Genomic DNA, 19420 nt, shown 5'->3' on the forward strand with positions numbered 1-19420 from the left:
ATCCGGTAAGATTCAAACTCAATCCAATCTAATGAAACATAAATTTACAGGAACCACACCCGAATGTCGAGCTCCAGCCCAATAAAATCGATTAGGCTCACTTATCCTCTCAGGAAGTGTGTGGGCCAAATTTGGCCTATTGGGCTTGCTAGGACCTGAATGTTGAAGGGTTACGTGGGGCAGGCCTAGCTTAGCCATTGCTACTCTTGAAAAAGTTCCGTTAAGTCCATGGTCGATCCGAATTTCACAATCAAGTCCCTCCCACCGACGCCTCTCGTCGCTCCCTGTGCCCAATAACCAGTGCGACGCTATGGACGAATCATGTGGCGCCACGTCATCCAGACAGAAAAAATCTTAAGAGTGCACTGAAGGCTCGCGTGATCCCCGTGCATGGTAATGGTGTACTTTTTTTTTTTGGTTTTAGATTCCGTTTATTTCATGAAAACCGAATAATTTTTAATATTTTTAAAAAGATTATTTATATCACTTACAAAAATGAATGAACAAAAAATACTTTCATTTTTATTGTTTATGAAAATGTTTAGATGTAAATTATCGTTGATAATAAAAATATTTTTCATTTGAGTGATTATTTTAAATTATATAAATGATTGTTTTTAGGAAAATATTATTTTAAATAATTCATTTTTTAAAATAAATTGAACGTTGAAAAAAAATCCACGAGACACAGCCAACATACATGTATATGCACCCTTAACATCTACCCAACAAAAAAAAAAGCATCCATTATTTGGCAACATAATAATTTTAGAGTAATGGTGTGACCCGTCTTTAAATAATTTATTTAATAAATAATGTGGCAAAACTCAGAGACTTCAATGCGTTCACTAACTTCAATAATCACTTATAAACTATTTGAACTGATTTGGTTTGCAAGTTTTAACATCCCCGATATTAGTCTTAATCTAAACACCATAAAATTTTCATGACGGGAAGGCCTTGAGTTGTGCAACATAACACGGACGTCCTCGTGATCGTCAAGGGTAATTCGAGTTCCAACTGATTAACTTGTGTAAACATATGATCTTTAATGCAAAAAGATATATGTAAAAATTTATGGAACGAAAAGGAAAACCAAATTTCAATTTAGTTTAGCAATTCTTAAATTCCAGTCTCAATCAGGTTCCTTAACCCAGCTGATTAACCCATTCCCATGGGTCCCCCAAGATAGGTTCAGCCCTTGCCGGTCCGCCTAGCCGCGACAATCTCCTACAATCGCCATCATCGGTCGAGGGGTCTCTGGTTAGGCACCTGCACTAATCATGATGATGGCGATTATGTCGTTGAAAGGAACTCGGTATTGACTTTTGCCCTTGACTAGATTCTCTCTCTCTTCCGCGTGGGGGAGATCGGCGTCGGCAGTTGTGATCTTGAAAGGCGGAAGGAGACGGATATCGCCAAGTCTTCGTTCAAACTCTAGCTTACCTGTTTCCGAATGGACCCAAAAGCCAAAAAGCTCCTCTTTCCGTCGACTCAGTCAAAACTAGACACAGAAGAGAGAGAGAGAGAGAAAGAGGGGAGAAAGCTCATTGAGATGGAAGCTTTGTCAACTGTCCATTTACCCCTTTATTGCAAAGGGAAAGCTCGCTTTGTGGCCAAAGAGAATCCAATGGATCTTCCATCTTAGCCTTCTGCTTTTGCCACCATCTTCGATCCGCTGGCGAATAAAGATTTGTTCCTTAGGTTTCTTTCCCTCCCTGGATTGGATGGTGTCGTTGTGGTCTCGAATGACTTCTCTTGATTCAGGGACGGTATCGAAAGCCAAAGAGGGTTGATGGCTTTCTGCTATAGAAAACAAGTATATGTTGCAGCGAAAATTATGACGACAAAGTAACGAGTTGTAAAACGTGCAAACCCTACATCACATGGAAAAACACTATGATGCGATATATAATGTCATTATACACTATGCTCTTTATGAGCATAGAAGAGGTCTGTAGTTAATGGCGAGTCGACCCAAATACTCTAATCTTTGAATTTCTTCCGGTAAGGGCATATTCAGTTCATTCTTCTTTCCTGGAGAAATCATAATGAACCCGAGATTATCATATCTCCCCACCAAATTTTACGACCTGCTAGCCGCGTGCCTGTTGAAATGGAATCCAAAAGAAAGAGAAAATGGGTGGGAAAGGCCGTGCAGATAATGGCTAGATTCTCTGACCTTTAATGGTTGCTATTTTTCCAAACCTACAGCAACCTAGATTTGGCATGTACAAGGTAAAATCTAACCGGAACCAGGGCGGATGAGCAAAAACTTGTCGCCAGTGCAACCCCACATATACCTTGGATGGTAATAAGCAAGGTAGAATATGGAATATCTGGAATTTCTGCAATTGGAATGTCTTGAATAAATGGATTTTTATATCACTTGACGCGGACTTTCCTTTTAGATATGGACCTTATCGCGGGCTCCAAAGCCATCGCGCTCTACTGTTGTCTTTGTTTTGCCTCGTCGTCTATAAAAAAGTCAAGCGCTCACATTTCCTGAGCGCTCTCTCCTCTTCCTAGTTTCATCGTCATTTCTCTCCCATGGAGGAGCTGGGCTCTCTTTGGAGTCACCCACATGTAAGTCCCGTTGCATTCTCATCATCGCCGATCTTCCTTGCTTCGATGTGTCTTTCGATGTGCGAATACCATTAACTTCTGCTAGAACTGTTCGTCTCTTGTTTACATGCTTCTGTTTTCCGGCCGACTATTAGGACGCAATGCCTTGTTTTGTTGGAAACTCGAATGTTAAGGAAGAATGTTAAGGAAAAATGGCGGACTTTCGACAGTAGTTACATAGGACTAGGATTTCAACAAAAGGGAAGAGGAAGAGGATATTTAGAGTGAATTTGCTTCTTCTAGCTTCAGCCGAAGCATCTCATTCATACAATTTCTCATGCATACCTCAGTTTCTTATGGCGTCGTCGTCCTGTGGCATCAGTTTTTGCTTCATATTTTTCTGTGGCATTAGTTGGCAAGGTAGGACGCGTTCATTTTTGTCTCCGTTTATTGAGGTGAGCAACCACTGCAAAATTAGCCATAAGAGAGTTGGATTTAGACAGTCGAGTCTGTACTGAAACCTACATTAAGTATGAAAGAAAATTGCCAAATGCAATGTAGTCTGCTCATCGCGACTCGATCTGCCTGTCGAGTCAACCAGTTTCTCCGAAATGGAGTCTCAATTGACCACAAAAGTGAGGATCTGAATGCATCGATTGGCCGTTGCAACATACTACTCAATCCGAGTTTGAAATTGTAGTCGCAAGAGTAGATATTTAGGGAACTCTCGATCCTCGTTGCAGAATCTTAAGCATTTCAAAGGGGTCGGTCGGGGTCCCTATCTTGTCTGCATGTTTTTTTCTTTCATTGGTTGAAAGCATTGACTTTTAGTTTGATATTTCTTTTTTGTTGCAATAATTAAGTAGTTTTTTTTCTTTCTATTTCTCTGCATGTCTATCTTTTATTGTTCTTTATCTGTCGAAATCCTGTTTCCGATAATGCAGTGAATAGAGTAAATCAGGAGGCAGATTCTTCGTGATGAATCAATCTTCTTATGATCCTTTATTCAATTACGCACAGAAGCTAACGCATTGTTTCCGTCTTTCATATTTTTCAATTTGACAGAGCATGGATGAACTGAAGCAGATGATCTTGTATAACACCACTGAACTCGAGTCTGAGAAAACGAAAGCTTTTGAGGAAATGAGAAAGAACAAGGAGAATCTGATGCATCTGCTTCGACTCCTGAAAACAGCTTACCAGGAAAGAGATGAAGCAAGAAATCAGTTGCAGAAACTCCTCAGAAACGTCACTCCTAGTCCTTGTCCTTCAGGACTCCAATGGAGCTTCCTAGCACCACTAAAAGCGAACGCAGTGACAAGCCGAACCCATCACACCCCTGAATCAAATGGTTACTATCTACGACACCACTCTTCTGCCTCTCATTTTCCACTCGAGGCGACTCCTCTGTCGGATTTCTTGAATGCCGACATGGCCAGTTCCAGTAATGATCCGTGCAGCGTCTCTTGCCCTCCGGGTTTTTTAAATTCAGGAAAAGCCAATACTGTCAATCGAGCTTCGGATGTGATTGATGATCTTGTTGTGGGAAAAGCACTTCCTGAGAAAGGCAAGCTCTTGCAGGCCGTGATGGAAGCAGGTCCACTCCTGCAGACGCTTATTTGGTCCGGGACTCTGCCTAGGTGGAGGAATCCTCCTCCCCTGAAACCCTTCAGCATTCCACCAGTTAACATCACTGGTTATGACCCTTTTTCGAGCGTGCAGGCTCACATTTCGGACTCTAGTCGCGCGATTCAGAGATTCACGAGCCCGTCGCCAAATTTTGAAGCACCAGAAGTGGCTCCTGTGACGCGCTCGGGGTCAATGCTTAATTTTATTGGTAGTTATTCTGGTTCGCCCCAAGGGAACAGCCAGTTGTCAGCGGGTGTTAGCATTACGACCAACAGCCACTTACGCACTAGCCATAAACGTCGGAAACTTCAATGAAGTCGCTGAACTTTTTTCTTGATAGGAAATATTACCGAAATTTGGTAGTTATTTTTCATTAGATAAACCTAAAAAGGCCCCCCTTCGTGCCTTGAGGTTTAGAACTGTAAATGCACTAATCAATTGTTATAGCCAGTTTTAAAGATAGTGCTGGATTCGTTGTGCTTCCTGCTTCATACAAAAAGCAAACATGTTTAGCACCGGCTGTTTCGTTTCTTTTGTTTCAAACCATATGTTAATTCCCCAATTATGTGGTAGTAAGTAAATCAGGAATAGCGATAGCAGGATCCTGACACACAAACTAGAAAGGCCTAGGCACATTAATGAAATGATAAAATGAGTAACCTTTCTAAAGGGGCCAACTAGGAGAACAAACATTACCCCTTGGTTAGTGATGGAACAGCTTTTGTCTGAGTATAGTTTGCTTAACTATGACTAGGTTGAAATGCTCCAGGCATGACAAAATTAATCGGTTCACTTCAAAGCAATCAAACACTAAACACTTGACAGGAGGAAGGATGGCTGGACACCATCAGAAAGCGGCATTCGTAGAGTGTAGAAGAAACATATGCACTTACGACTGATTTGCTCAATGCAAATCTAATCACTCCACTTCAAATCTGAATTTTCAGAGCGCCAAAAATATTTTAACTGACAGTAGCATCAAATTACAAATGAGTCCATTCTCAACTCCTCAACAAAATTGTCTTAACACTAAGAGAAGAATGGTGATCAGACTGAAAAAACAATTCCAACTTAGATAATGCCGATTTTGTTTGCCACATCCAGAGCATCAAAGTCCGGAGTAAGCCTAACATATGCCTTCTTCGTACCATCAGGCCTGCATCACAATAATGATTCACATTAGTCCCGTTATTTTCAAAATTAAAAAGGAACAGAGAACAAGTTGCACTACCAAAAAGCAAATTGAAAGACAACCAAAAACTGGTTTGGAAGATAGAAGAGGTAAACAGATTCTTACTTTGATGGATTAAAGCAGTTCATACAAGAAAACTGCCTCAAGGCAAAACGAACACTCATAGAATGGCATATGAACACAGTTCAACACATCAAAGACGGACACAAAACAATAGGCTTTGACACAAGCACATAAAATCCATAGGTGAACCAAAATGGTCTACTGCTAGTCTAGTGGGTATTTTTACCCCCTTCAGTGAAATGCATGTCCACATTCTATAAGATTCAGAGATATTTATCCATAAAATCAAAGTTAACAGAAATATAAACAATCACAACAACCATGCCGCATTAAAGTTCACACAAAACCATATAGCAAGAACTTAAAATTAACAAAGAGATAGACAACATGAATATGTGTTTATGTGAACCCATGTAGCCAGCTCTTATTCACATTAACAACTACCCAAGGAGGAATGCTTTTATTCATTGGCAACAAACTAACATAAACCAATTTATGCACCTATCAATTATCTAGATAAACTTCACGATACTAGGTAGGTTGCCATGCTGAAATGGTCGTACATACATAAGCAACTACGGAGGAATTACCTGATCAAGGTGTTGACTTTCTTGGCCTGAATATCATACATTTTCTTGACTGCATCCTTGATCTTCTTCTTATCAGCTCGGATGTCTACAATGAATACCAAAGTATTGTTATCCTCAATCTTCTTCATCGCAGACTCCGTAGTGAGGGGATACTTGAGGATCTGATAATGGTCAAGCTTGTTCCTTGGTGGAGCGCTGATGCGAGGATACTTGGGGTTTCTGTCCTTCTTCAGGGTCCTTGGCCTGTGAAAGGTAACTGAAGTCCGGATCTTCTTTGCCTTCTTCTTAAAGGTTGGTCCCGACTTGACTGCCTTTGCAGCCTTCAAGGCCTGAGCCTTCGGATCGGACTTCTTCACATTGTCACCTGCAGGTGACAAGACACATAAGATGGGTTCCCAAGGTTGAAATCACAATCAGAAACCCTCAAATAGTCTGATAGAGAGCATGTTTGGCAGCGAAACCCTCCAACAACAAACCAACTATCCCCAGACAAAATTACATGACAGACATGGTCACTTTCAGTTCATGTAGCAATGACACAGTCACAAGTTGCAGAGGGGAGCTTTTAGCCTCAAGAACAGCAGGAATTATAGCTCCCACATCCGCCACATATCCAAATCAATCTACCCGATAATTTCAAATACCAAGAACCGCCAATATCTACCAAACGACAGAAGCCCAGAAATCCACAATCATGGTAAAAGGCAAAAACCAAAACGAGCGTGACCATAGGGTAAAGCGACCGGGTCAGGTGCACTTCACAGACACCGGGCGACGGCATCTTGCGATTGGCCGAGGCAGCGAAGGAACCACAAACCATCGTGGCAGTATTTCTAAGCTGCGACGCCGGCGAATGTTCCCAAACCCAACGCCCTCTGCCGAGCTAAATCGGCACTACTACGGAGCCGAGCTAAAACGCGGCACGAGGCGAAATGTCGATCCGTGCCGCTAAACCATCGTCGCCGGTCACGACAGTAACGAAGCTCGTTCACTAGATATCGAGCGACGCCGCGCGCATACACGCGGATAGACGGGGAGTACGAATGGGGGAATTCGAGGTACCTTTAGGAGGGGCCATGGCGGCTGGATAAGGTCCTTCTGAAACCCTCTGGATCCTGCGAAAACCCTAACGACAAATGCAAGACAAGAAACCATCAGTACAACTTCCATCGGCGTTAAAGACATTGCTTGCGAGAGAAAGAAAGAGAGAGAGAGACCTACGGCCGGTGGACTGTTCAGAGAGGTCGCCTAGGGTTTTTCTTGGAGGGAGAAGAAGATGGGGATTATATAAGAAGGGGCCACCCACTTATTGGGCCGCTTGAGCTTTTCGGCCCATTCTATTCGGCCCACATATTGGGAGCTTCGGTTCGTGCACGTTAGAGATCCATGCTGCTCTCCCTTGACAGTTGGGAAAAACATGAAATTGAATTCCGCGGTAAAAATATAGTCATAAAATAACAAAAATAAAAAAAAAAAAAAAAAATTGATTACCGCCTCCAAACAATCTGTGTATCGTAGATATGTTCAGCACTCATATGATTTGAAAAAGATAGGAAATCCATCAGACATTTTGGTTTTCCTTACTATTTCTATGTGAACATGAATTTTCTTGTACTCAAATTCGCTATAAAACTTCATGATTTGAATTGAAACATTCAGGAATTGCATCACAAAAATTTGTCGACCAATCTAGAGTGAAGCTAGAAGAGAAATGGCATCTAAGATCTATGACTTCTTGTTAGTATGTCGTGGCTCAGAAACTTATGCAAACTGGTATGTTCTCTGATTGAGGCCTTCAAGGGAGATCTTGATGTGAAATTCACATCAAATGAGCAACATTGAGCATTGGATATTGACCAAGGCATACGTTTCAAAGATATCTTTGAAGTTAGAACATGTTCAAATGTTGGCATTTGCTGATCAGAGACACGAAACATAAAAGAAAAGACGGAAGGAAAAATGGGATTTTGATAAATGAGAGTATAATTACAGATATGTACGTAAATATAGAAACTTGCGTTTTCTATGTTCATACATCAAAGTGTGCTTTGATTGATCACCCCTATCCATCCTCCATCGTCCGTAGTTTCATTGAATGCCTAAGCAGGAACAAGCGGTCGATGAATTTCGTCGCCGACTCAAAAGTTCCAGCTCTTTAAGATATGGACGAGCACCTGTCGGCATTATCCAGGCCGTGTACCATTCATGAAGACCCCGTCGAGTTGTCGTCGCCCATATTCGGATCGACGAATCCGGAAAGCGGTTCCTGAATGTCGGACCCGTAGATATGGCCCATTTTCATGCGCTTCGTCTCCAGGTATCTCTTGTTTTCCGCCGTGATGGATGTCAGCACCGGAACCCGGCCGATGACAGCTAATCCATAGCCCTTCAGGCCGGTGAACTTGGCCGGGTTGTTGGTCATCAGCCGCATGGTCCGGACTCCAACATCTCTCAGGATCTGATCCATTTTCAACGTTGCAGAATTTAGAGAAGCACGGTGAACAGACAGTACATGGCATGGCAAAAGTATATAATCAATTGACTTGCAAATCAAAGCTATTCCTTTCGTAGGTGATCTGTAGAAAGTTATCTTTCGCAGTATGGTTCTTAGTTAGAAGATCAGCAGAAATTGCAGATGCTTCAGTATCATCTTCCTTCTCAGGTTATATCATTTCGTATCACATGCATCAATCTAACCTTGCTAATGATGTGACTGAGCTAAGAGGAGGAGGTAAAATATACGGACCTGGGCACCGATGCCGTATTCTCTAGCATCGATGGCTAACCCGAGTTCTAGATTGGCCTGAACCGTATCATGGCCTTGGTCCTGCAAGTTGTATGCCTGCAGCTTATGTCCCAGGCCGATCCCCCTTCCTTCGTGACCTCGGAGATAGACTACGGCTCCCCTCCCGGCCTTCTCTATCAGCTGCATTGCCAACTCCAGCTGGTTCCCACAGTCACACCGGGCCGACCCGAATATATCCCCGTTAAACACTCAGAGTGAACCCTCACTAGGACGTCTTCCCCATTACCAATGTTCCCCTGATTATCCATCGAGCAAAAGCATTAAACCAATCAACGGACTAGGGAAAACAGAGGAAGCGAACTTATAACTCGCATGCTACCTTTACGACAGCAATGTGTTCTGTCCCGTCGAGCTTGGAGCGGTAGCAGTAAGCTTGGAATAATCCCCACTTAGTGGGCAAACGCGATATGGCAGTTCTTTCGACCAGTTTTTCCCTCTTTCTTCGGTACCTGAGAGAAGAACCCCACCACCAATCACGAGTATTAAGGAAAAGGATGATCTCTCATTACCGGAAAACAGATCAAATTACGTTGTCTCCAAGTTACTGCATATGCAGTAGATTAATGTCATGAAATTTTGACAGTTTGAATGATAGCGAATTCCAAGCATCATCCGGTAAGTAAGATGAGCTCCTAAATAAAAATTTTCAGGCCGAGTCAATGTTTTTGTGTAAAATGTTAACCTTTCTATATGGCGAATTCCGCCGTTCAATCTCTTTCGGGCAATTTTGTCTCAGCAAAGGAAGATTGTGGATATGGTAGAAAAGAGAACTTTGGGTAAATTGAAGGGACAGACTATTGTAAGGAATGATGCTGTCACCTGATCAAATCTGTTATCGAAACAACTGGAAGGCTGTACTGCAATGCCAGCTTTCTCAAGCTGGGAAGCGAAGCCATGGAACCATCTTCTGCATCCATTACGGCCGTAAGAAGAGAAACTGGTCGCAGGCCGGCAAGCATAACTAAGTCCACTGAAGCCTCGGTATGACCGGCCCTTCTCAGGACACCCCCGTTCCGGTACTTGAGGGGAAACACATGGCCCGGCTTTCTGAAGTCTTCTGGCTTGGACTCGGGAGATGAAAGAGCGAGAACTGTCCTCGCCCTATCGAAAGCAGAAACCCCTGTTGACGAGCCCGATTTCGCATCCTGCACAGGCACAAGACGTAACTGGCATTGTCTTTATCGTCGTTAACTACCTTCAACAGCTTTCTAAAGTGGCAGATACAGTCAATGCATGCATAGAAACTCAAGAATGCTGCATGCTTTAAGGCGATACCACAGTGATCGTGAAGGTGGGAGCAGACGAGTCCTCTTCCTCGGTCTCAGGCGACATAAGAGGAAGCTTCAGTCTCTGCAGATCCTCCTCTTTCATGCCGACAGAGATTATTCCAGAACCGTGCCTCACCATGAAGGCTACATCGCGAGGACTCGTAAGAGTGGCTGCCATGACAAGGTTTCCTTCAATATTCCCACTTTCATCATCTACCACCATCACAATCTAAGAACGGGCAATGATGGTCAACAGTATGTTCATCTTGCTCAGGCCAAGTACAAAAAGGAAGAAGAAAAGGTGCATCGAGTTTGGAATTTAACAGATATCTCTTCATAATTGTGGAATCCATTACAAAATTTTGTAAGATTTACTAATATTGTTCATCTAATGTCTGTCTTCTTCATTGACAACAAGCATCATGCATCAGTTGCAGGCTCAGGGATACGAATAGTTAACTTTCTTCTGCATAAACTCTCTAGTGGTAGAGTACTGAAACGGAATCTGTGGAAGCAAAGCGAAGCAACTAGCGTGTTTACTGACCTTTCCTTCGCGCAAAGAATTAATCGCCTGCTCGATCGAAGAATACCCTTCTGACGGGCTATCGGGGTCACCCTCGGCATCACTGACGAAGAAATCAATGGTCTCCTGTGTGATCTCGGCCTCCACAGTCCCGAATGGCACTGAGGCCGAGCCGTCGAGGGCGCTCAACAAAGAACCATTTTCACTTCCCTTCAGCGAGCTCTTGCCTAATAGGTCTCCCGAATCGCTTCGGACAGCCCAACAAGCGGAGCTCAACCCCTGCCGCTGGTACCCTCGGATCCTCGTGCTCTGATGAGCTGCGAGAAGCACACGAACACTGCAACAACAGAACAAGAACCCCGACATTATCGTCACAAAAGGGTGAGCGAAACAAGCCGTTGTTTGAGCAAGTTCGACCTCGACTTGACCGCGACGTGAGGGGAGAAAGGAGGCGGGAACAGAATGCATTCCATGAGCCGCAACAGAAGCTCAGAAGACGTGCCTTGAAGATTGGATCTTGCTGTTCTGTCCGGTCTCTCGATGAACTTGCCTTCATAATTTCGCGTGTTGCGTGCATTTAACGCAGAAAAGTACGGCCTTTGGTTGTGGATATATGCTCGTGGACGTCGCCGAGACCGTTATCCGGAAGTTTTAACTAGAACTGTACGGATAGAATCACCAATGCAGTACAAGGTTTAACTAGCTTCTCAAGTTGTACTTCTTTTCTCTTTTCCGATGCTTCGTGTTTTTTTCCTAAAGGATGATGACGGCGCTGAATTTTTTTTTCAATGTTGAATGTACTCCTAAACATTAATTTTAATTTGATCTAGCCTCTTAAATCTTCCAAATTAATTCAACGTAGTCCTTTCGTCAAATGCATTTCCAATTTCGTGCGGTTTTTCTTGACATCATTGCCATGTATGCTCAAGTGGCCCTAGGGGTGTGCAAAATACCCGGGAACCGCCCGGACCGGTCGGAACCGGACCGGAACCGCCGGAACTGGCGGTTCTTGAGGGAACCGGTCCGTTCGGTTCCATTTATGGGAACCGGTGGGTACCGGTCCGGTTCCGGTTCCATGGGCGGATCCGCCCGCCCGCCCACCTAGACCGGACCGGAACCTTTTTAATATTAAAAAAAAAATTACTAAAAGAAATCATATATCTCATCTCACTCCCTTCGTCTTCGGCTCCTAATCCTATCACCATTTCGTTGCGTTTACTTCTCCCGCCGTCCGCATCTCCATGTACTTAAATTTGGTTTTTCTTTCTTTGGCTTGCTTTGATGTCATGTAATCGTTCTATGTTGAAAACCAAAATTGTTTCGCATCAAGATCGGTTTCATGGATCCACCCAGGAACCGGATCAGACCGACGGTCCGGTTCTCGGGTGGATCCATGCAGCAAACGGGTGGAGCCCGGTTCCAATTTTCGAACCGGTCCTTAGCGGGTGGTTCTCGGTTCTAGGTCGGGAACCGCCCACCCGGATCATGCACACCCCTAAGTGGCCCGGTCCATGTTGTTGTGGGTTAATTTCTTATTAGGATTCGTCATATAATCACAAAGAAAATAAAAAGCAAAAATTTGAGATGCAAGATTTAATCATTATTCACTCTTAAATTAGGATTATATGCAACTAAAGATTCCATTAGAATTAGTATCTTGAAACTCTATATTATATTTTTTATTACCAAAAAAAAAACTCTATATTATATTTCTCAATTTATAAGAGAAAAGAGAATATATATATATAGTAGATATTCATGGATTCAAATCCAAACTACGAATAAAATATAAATTTAAATTATAAAAACCTCTGGCGTCACAAGGCATTGCTGCTGCGACTTAGCCAGGGTAGCTCCAGACCCTCGCGCCATCCTATCCAAGAAAAGTAAGCCCCAACATTTCCAAGCACTAATAAGATCGTGCCGTGCATGTGCATTTGACGTCATTTGCTATTTTAAAAAACAAATTTAATGCCACGAACGTAAATATATTTGTTATCAAAATTGATTTTCGATTACATCATGACAATCTCAAAATTATCATCCCAACCTCGTAATATCATGGAGTTCTGTAATGCTTTGAGTCCCATATCGATCGTCTTATAAGGTGGTTTATAAGTAAGACGTACTACTAAGTACCATCATCTTGAGTACTTTTGAAGACCTTAATCCATGCGTCAACAAGTTAGGCCGTTACATTTAGGCTTCTCAATAGTATGTTTTCCTTTTCATAATAATGACTCGAACAAGGTACGGGTTACGGGCCACAACATAGAGGTCCAACGCACGCTCGGCAATGCCCTTATTGCATCGGAGATGGAGGTGAATCTGATTCTTTCCAGAATCGAGGTGAATCACCCAAAAAAAAACAAACACAGTCCCTACTCTGTCCGAATCATACTCACCAGTCACCACGAAATAATCTGGTTGGGAGAATCCAAAAGCGCCTGCAATAGCCATTCAAGGCTACCCACAATCTCTAAGTGCTCGTTCTGATATAAATAGTTACGTTTGGCATTCAGAATAAAATTCAAATATCATATCCTTCTCTTGTTACCTACTTAAGATAAAATAAAGTTTGATATAAAAGAAATATAGACCGGATAAAATTATTTCATAGGTGAGGTGAGATAAAGATGTATAGCATTTTTAATATTCATAATAGGAAAGTTATTTTTTTATTAACAAAATTAAAATTATATTTCAATATAGATGATATTTGAATTCTAATACAATAAATTCAAAATAACAAAAATATCGATTTAGTTATTTTAATTTAGTCTTATTTTTATTTATATACTCAAATTTAATTATATTTTATAATATAAAGTCAATATATAAATATAAAAATATATTTATATTTTTACATATTTTAAATATTTCAGTTTCTAGGTATATTGGTACAGGTTTACTATTTAATAAAATTTTATTATAGGATGATATGTTGGAAGATATGAAGATATGATTTTGTAATCTCTTGTAATAGGAAATCAAATATACTCAAATATACTTTAGGATAGAAGAAGATAGGCAAATATAGAATTACCTTTATTACTTTCCTTCATTGTAATTAAATACAGAGTTACATGTACAGAATCATTCAATGAAAAGAAGATAATTGCTTCTTCGCCTTTGCTCTGTCTTCCGAATACCTTCTTCTTCTTCCTTTTCTGACATGGTATCAGAGCCTCTCTGGTTCTGAATTGATTTGCTTCCGATTCCGATTGCCTCATACTCCAATCTCGAATTTTCAAAAAAAGCGTTGCCAAGGAATCAAAGTCCTTGATTGCCTGAAGGAACTGCATTTGCAAAGAGGAGATAATAGAGGAATCAAAATTCTTTTTCAACATGTCTATACCACTAGATCGCACCTTTACTCCCGTTGATGAATCTTCATAAGAAGCTTCAATGCGAGCCTTGGGAGACCAAGATCCAGCCGCTATAGTCCCTGCATCAGAACGGCAACAACAAATTCAGGGCCAACCTCCGCAAGTGCCATGGCAACAATAGGCTCAGGCAATTACAGGGCAACCATTCGCAAGTCACCCTTACCAATGGATGCCATATCCATGGTATCCTAGGCCTATCCCCAACGCATCATTGCCTGGCTACCACAGCAGCGCGCCGGCTGAAGCAAGTCCACCAACCAGTGACGGGGCAAACCCTAGCATCAGCCCGGAGCAGACGGGTGGATCACCTATACCAGGTCAGGGATTTCAGAATGCGGACTATGGATTTGGCCTCAGGGGTTCGGGTCAGGGAACGAATCCCTACCCGACTCTTGCACCGGGTTTCTCCCCGTATCAGTTCCTCACTACTAGTGGCCGGCCGGAACCTGGCGATCCATTATACACAACAAACGGCGATGGCCCGGGCGAAGATTATAAGTCAACAATTGACAAAGTGCGGATAATTATTCAAGTTGGTCGTGCGAGTTCCGGCGGGCACTCATGACAAAAGACAAGGAGGTTTTCATTGACGGATCGTTTCCGATTCCGTCCGACGAGAGAATGGCACGGATCCGGGAGGCGATGCAGTCAACTGGTAAGAACCTGGATTGGGAACTGCATCGCAACCGAGATCGCGGCCAGGCTTCCCCCGACGGAGGATCCGAAAAAAATGTGGGAAAACATTAGGGAGATGTATGGAAAACTCGATCAAGTGAAATTTTTTTACCTAACACAGCAAATTTCATATCTGAAACAGGGGAACATGAGCATCGCAACAGTATACAACAAGCTCTCAAGTCTGTGGAATGAGTTGGAGGCAGCCGAGGAAAAATTCGACTGGCCCGATAACATCCAACAACAATACAAGCAGATGTGAGAAAGGGAGAAAGCAACGAGATTTCTTCTCATCCTCAACGAAACTTACATGTCTTTTCGATCTCATATACTCACCATGGAGCCTCTACCAAGTCTCGGCCGGATCTATTAACTCGCCATACAGGAGGAGAGCCAACAGAGATCGGCGGACCACGGCAAAGGAGGAGATGGAATTACTCTGGCCTCGAAGACCCATTTTTGTTCGACACAGAGAGGTTCGGGGAGGAGAGAGACGGATCTAGGGTTCGTTTTCGAAAGCAAAAACCCTAGGGCCCTTATAAATAGAAGCGCGGACGGTGGAGATCAATTCCACTACCAATCGGACGGTTCGCGCTCGATCCAGGGGGCGACAGGATCGGACGATCCGCGTGGGATCATCTCCGCTTCATCCGACGGCTCACGTTCCGCTTCATCCGATGGCTCCCCGTAGCGCTTATCTAATCGGATCGGACGGCTACCGATCAACTGGCACCAATGGGCTAGATGGCACGCCCGGCCCACTTCTTGGAGGATCTGACGGCCCATATGGGCCTATTTCGGCCCAAACTTTTAGGCACAATCCAAATGCAAAAAATAATGGGCCGAAAGGAAGAGGTAAGATGTACTGTGATTATTGTAAGCGTCCGCACCATACAATTGAGAATTGCTGGAAATTGCATGGAAAGCCAAGGGAAAAAGAAAAAGGGAAATTTTCCTCAGTTTTTTAGGTGATAAGCCAGCACATGGGAAAATCAATTACCCATGAACAATATCACGAGCTAATGGAAACTTTGAAGAAATTGGATCCCTCGGATAAAGGAGGCAGCTTCACAGGTACATCCTATTGTTTGATGAATTCGATTTCAAAGGATGCATGGATTATCGATTCAGGTACTAGTGATCACATAGTCTGTGATAGGAATTTACTTTCAGATATTACAAAATTATCTTTTCCTATATTAGTACAACTCCCAAATGGAAATACCACCAAAGTCACAATGACTGGGACTGTAAAGCTTAGCTCTCTTGTTACTATTAAAAACGTGCTTTACATACCCGATTTCCATTTCAATATGATCTCAGTTGCCCGAGCTTGTGAAGAAAATTCATGCCATATTCTTTTCCATTATGATAAATGTTTTCTTTAGGCCCGTTCGATTGGCACACTGATGGGTTTGGGTAGAGTCAGCCATAGATTATATTTTTGGTTGGATTTTCCACACTCTTTTAAGTCATCTCCTATTGAATTCAATAAATCTCTATGTAATGCTACTTCCAATGGCATTAATTTCCTTAATCATAAACGTTTGGGCCATAGTGCATTATTTCCCTATCCCAAATGTCCCATTTGTCTCATGGCAAAGCAAACACGTGCTTCTTTTTAGAATAGCAATTCTCGAGCAGCAGATATTTTTTCTCTTATTCACGCTAATGTTTGGGGGCCTTATCATACTTTAAATCATGATGGCTCTAGGTTCTTCCTCACTATTGTGGATGACTATTCTCGTGCCACATGGATTTTCCTTATGCAATCAAAAAACCAGGTCTTTTCTCATTTAAAGACATTCATTTCCTTATCCAAAACTCAATTTCAAAAACCAATCCGTAGGATACTTACTGATAATGGAAAAGAATTTTTTAATGCTGAATGTACTTCCTTATTCACTTTACATGGGATATTGCATGAGAGCTCTTGTGTTTACACACCCCAGCAGAATGGAGTTGTTGAGAGAAAACATCGCCATCTTTTAGAAGTGGCATGTGCACTTAAATTTCAAGCATCTATTCCCGGAAAGTTTTGGGGAGATTGTGTAATTACTGTAGCATACCTGATCAATCGTATGCCATCACGCATCTTAAAGGGAAAGACACCTTTTGAATTATTATATGGGAGAAAGCCGGATTTATCTCATCTCAGAGTTTTTGGGTGTCTGTGCTATGTCACTACAGTGGGCCATAGAGATAAAATGGCGCCACGAGCTACTCAATGCATTTTCATGGGCTATCCAACTTTGCAAAAGGGATATAGGCTTTATGCACCATCTACAGGAAATTTCTTTATCAGCAAGGATGTTGTTTTTCATGAAGATGTTTTTCCCTTTTCATTCACATCTTTACCAGAAGAAGAAAAGACAAATTGCCAATTCCTATCAGAGGAAGATTCCTCAACTGGAGGAACATTTATTATTCCTCATGCTCCAAGAGAAGTTGATGTCTTGCTTATAACACCTCTTGTAAGTCTTGCTGAAAATTTCATTGAGCAGCCATATATAGAAGAATCGATGCATGAAGAACCAGCACAGTTGGAGGATACTTCAGAAACAACCACTACTGAAGCAGTATCCACCACACCAGAGGAGCCGCAGAGGCATTCTCATCGAATCACTCGACCACTAACTTGGACGAAGGATTATATATGCGGTTCTTCACATTCATCAGGTACTCGATACCCCATCTCTTCTTATGTCTCCTTTGATAGATTGTTGGCAGACCATCTATGTTGCATAAGTCGTATTTCCGAAGGTCAAGAACCTTCTAGTTATAATGAAGCCAAAGATGATCCTCGTTGGCAAAAGGCCATGGAATCTGAATTGCATGCATTGATGGAAAATCACACTTGGGATGTTGTCTCCATTCTTGCTCATCGCAAACCTATTGGATGTAAATGGGTATATAAAATAAAATATAGAGCAAATGGTTCTGTGGAAAGATACAAAGCACGGTTGGTGGCAAAAGGCTTCACCTAGCGAGAAGGTTTTGATTATCACGAAACCTTTTCTCCTGTAGCAAAGGATGTCACGGTTCGTACTTTTTTGTCTATTGCTGCTCTTCGTGATTGGCCATTACACCAAATGGATGTCCATAATGCTTTCTTACATGGTGATCTGGATGAAGAAATATATATGGAGCTTTCGCCCGGATTACGGAGACAGGGGGAGTCGAAGGTATGTCGTCTCCGTAAATCTCTTTATGGCTTGAAACAAGCCTCCCGACAGTGGTATGCTAAATTCACAAGTGCACTCTTGGCTGCTGGGTTCAAGCAATCCAAGTATGACTATGCCTTATTCACCTGGACAAAAGGTATGTCATCCATTTACTTGATGATCTATATTGATGATATTCTTATCATGGGGAATGATGATTCTGCTGTTAAAAAACTTAAAGAGTATCTGCATTCGACCTTTCATATCAAAGACTTAGGGTCGCCTAAGTATTTTCTTGGAATTGAAATAGCTCGCTCAGATCAAGGCATCTCATTAAGTCAGCGGAAATTTGTGATGGAAATTATATCAGAAGCAGGTTTATCAGGTTGTAGACCATCAATCATTCCTATTGAGCAAAATGCTAAATTGACCTCTGTCAGCTATGACACTGGCATATCCTCTTCTTCTGATGATCCTTTGTTGCAAGATCCCTCAGGATATCAGAGACTAGTAGGGAAATTGATATATCTCACCATGACTAGGCCGGATATTTGTTATGCAGTACAGACTCTTAGTCAGTTTATGCACAATCCGAAATAGTCTCACATGAATGCAACCCTGAAGATTGTGAGATACTTGAAGACTTGTCCAGGTTTGGGAATACTTCTATCCCGAAAGTGTAACATGGAAATGATAGCTTATTGCGATGCAGATTATGCCACATGCCCCATGAGTAGAAGGTCTATTACTGGTTTCTGCATTAAATTTGGGGAATCATTACTCTCATGGAAGACAAAGAAACAATCTATGTATCTTTATCATCGACTGAAGCTAAATACCGGTCTATGGCCAAGCGTATGTGAAATAGTCCGGTTAAGGGGTCTACTTCTGGATCTCGGAGCTCCTGTTAAATGGGCCAACTTTACTCTTTTGTGATAATGATTCGGCACTCAAGCTTGCAGCAAATCATGTACTACATGAGAGGACAAAGCATATAAAAGTTGATTGTCATTTTACTCGGGAAAATATTCAAGAAGGAATTGTCGAGACAAGAGGAATAAGGACTTGAAATGTTCTGCTGATATATTCACTAAACCTCTTTGTCAAAGACAACATACATATCTTCTACACAAGCTAGGAGTCTTGGACATATACAGACCACAAGCTTGAGGGGAGTGTTGGAAGATATGAAGATATGATTTTGTAATCTCTTGTAATAGGAAATCAAATATACTCAAATATACTTTAGGATAGAAGAAGATAGGCAAATATAGAATTACCTTTATTACTTTCCTTCATTGTAATTAAATACAGAGTTACATGTACAGAATCATTCAATGAAAAGAAGATAATTGCTTCTTCGCCTTTGCTCTGTCTTCCGAATACCTTCTTCTTCTTCCTTTTCTGACATGATAGAAGGGAAAGAAATAAATAAAAAAAGAAATTAAATAAAAAGAGAGGAAAATAAAATAAAAAATAAATAAAAATAAAGTATGCAAGAGTATCGTAAGTTTTTTACTATTTCTATGTGAAAAGTTTTTAGTTCATTTATATTA

At 41.9% G+C, this 19420-nt stretch overlaps 3 protein-coding genes across 4 annotated transcripts; 1 reads left to right on the forward strand and 2 right to left on the reverse strand.

The window, feature by feature from the left end:
• The first annotated feature begins 2516 nt into the window (after positions 1-2516).
• On the forward strand, positions 2517-5052 carry LOC104422517. The gene is made up of 2 exons (XM_010034862.3): positions 2517-2586; positions 3631-5052. Exons 1-2 carry the CDS (start codon positions 2551-2553, stop codon positions 4507-4509), a joined length of 915 nt encoding a protein of 304 aa, XP_010033164.2. The 5' UTR covers positions 2517-2550; the 3' UTR covers positions 4510-5052.
• Positions 5053-5078: 26 nt separating this feature from the next.
• LOC104422518 (60S ribosomal protein L23a-like) lies at positions 5079-7315 on the reverse strand. Of its 2 annotated transcripts, none has more exons than XM_010034863.3 (4): positions 7257-7315; positions 7102-7165; positions 6040-6403; positions 5079-5350 (listed from the first exon to the last, which is right to left on the reverse strand). In XM_010034863.3, the coding sequence occupies exons 2-4, from the start codon at positions 7115-7117 to the stop codon at positions 5266-5268; spliced, it is 465 nt and encodes a 154-aa protein (XP_010033165.2). In that variant the 5' UTR covers positions 7118-7165; positions 7257-7315; the 3' UTR covers positions 5079-5265. The 2 variants fall into 2 exon arrangements, with proteins under 2 accessions (XP_010033165.2, XP_039159610.1); XM_039303676.1 differs by having other exon boundaries at positions 7261-7300.
• A 674-nt stretch (positions 7316-7989) lies between these two features.
• LOC104422521 (monofunctional riboflavin biosynthesis protein RIBA 3, chloroplastic) lies at positions 7990-11240 on the reverse strand. Its single transcript, XM_010034864.3, is given in 8 exon segments — positions 7990-8497; positions 8786-9027; positions 9030-9081; positions 9165-9294; positions 9665-9990; positions 10121-10342; positions 10658-10973; positions 11054-11240. Coding segments are annotated over 8 exon segments (1599 nt in total). The 5' UTR covers positions 11110-11240; the 3' UTR covers positions 7990-8242.
• Between the last annotated feature and the right edge of the window lie 8180 nt (positions 11241-19420).

Source organism: Eucalyptus grandis, chromosome 10, assembly GCF_016545825.1.
Source record: "Eucalyptus grandis isolate ANBG69807.140 chromosome 10, ASM1654582v1, whole genome shotgun sequence".
In the NCBI taxonomy this organism is placed as follows: domain Eukaryota; kingdom Viridiplantae; phylum Streptophyta; class Magnoliopsida; order Myrtales; family Myrtaceae; genus Eucalyptus; species Eucalyptus grandis.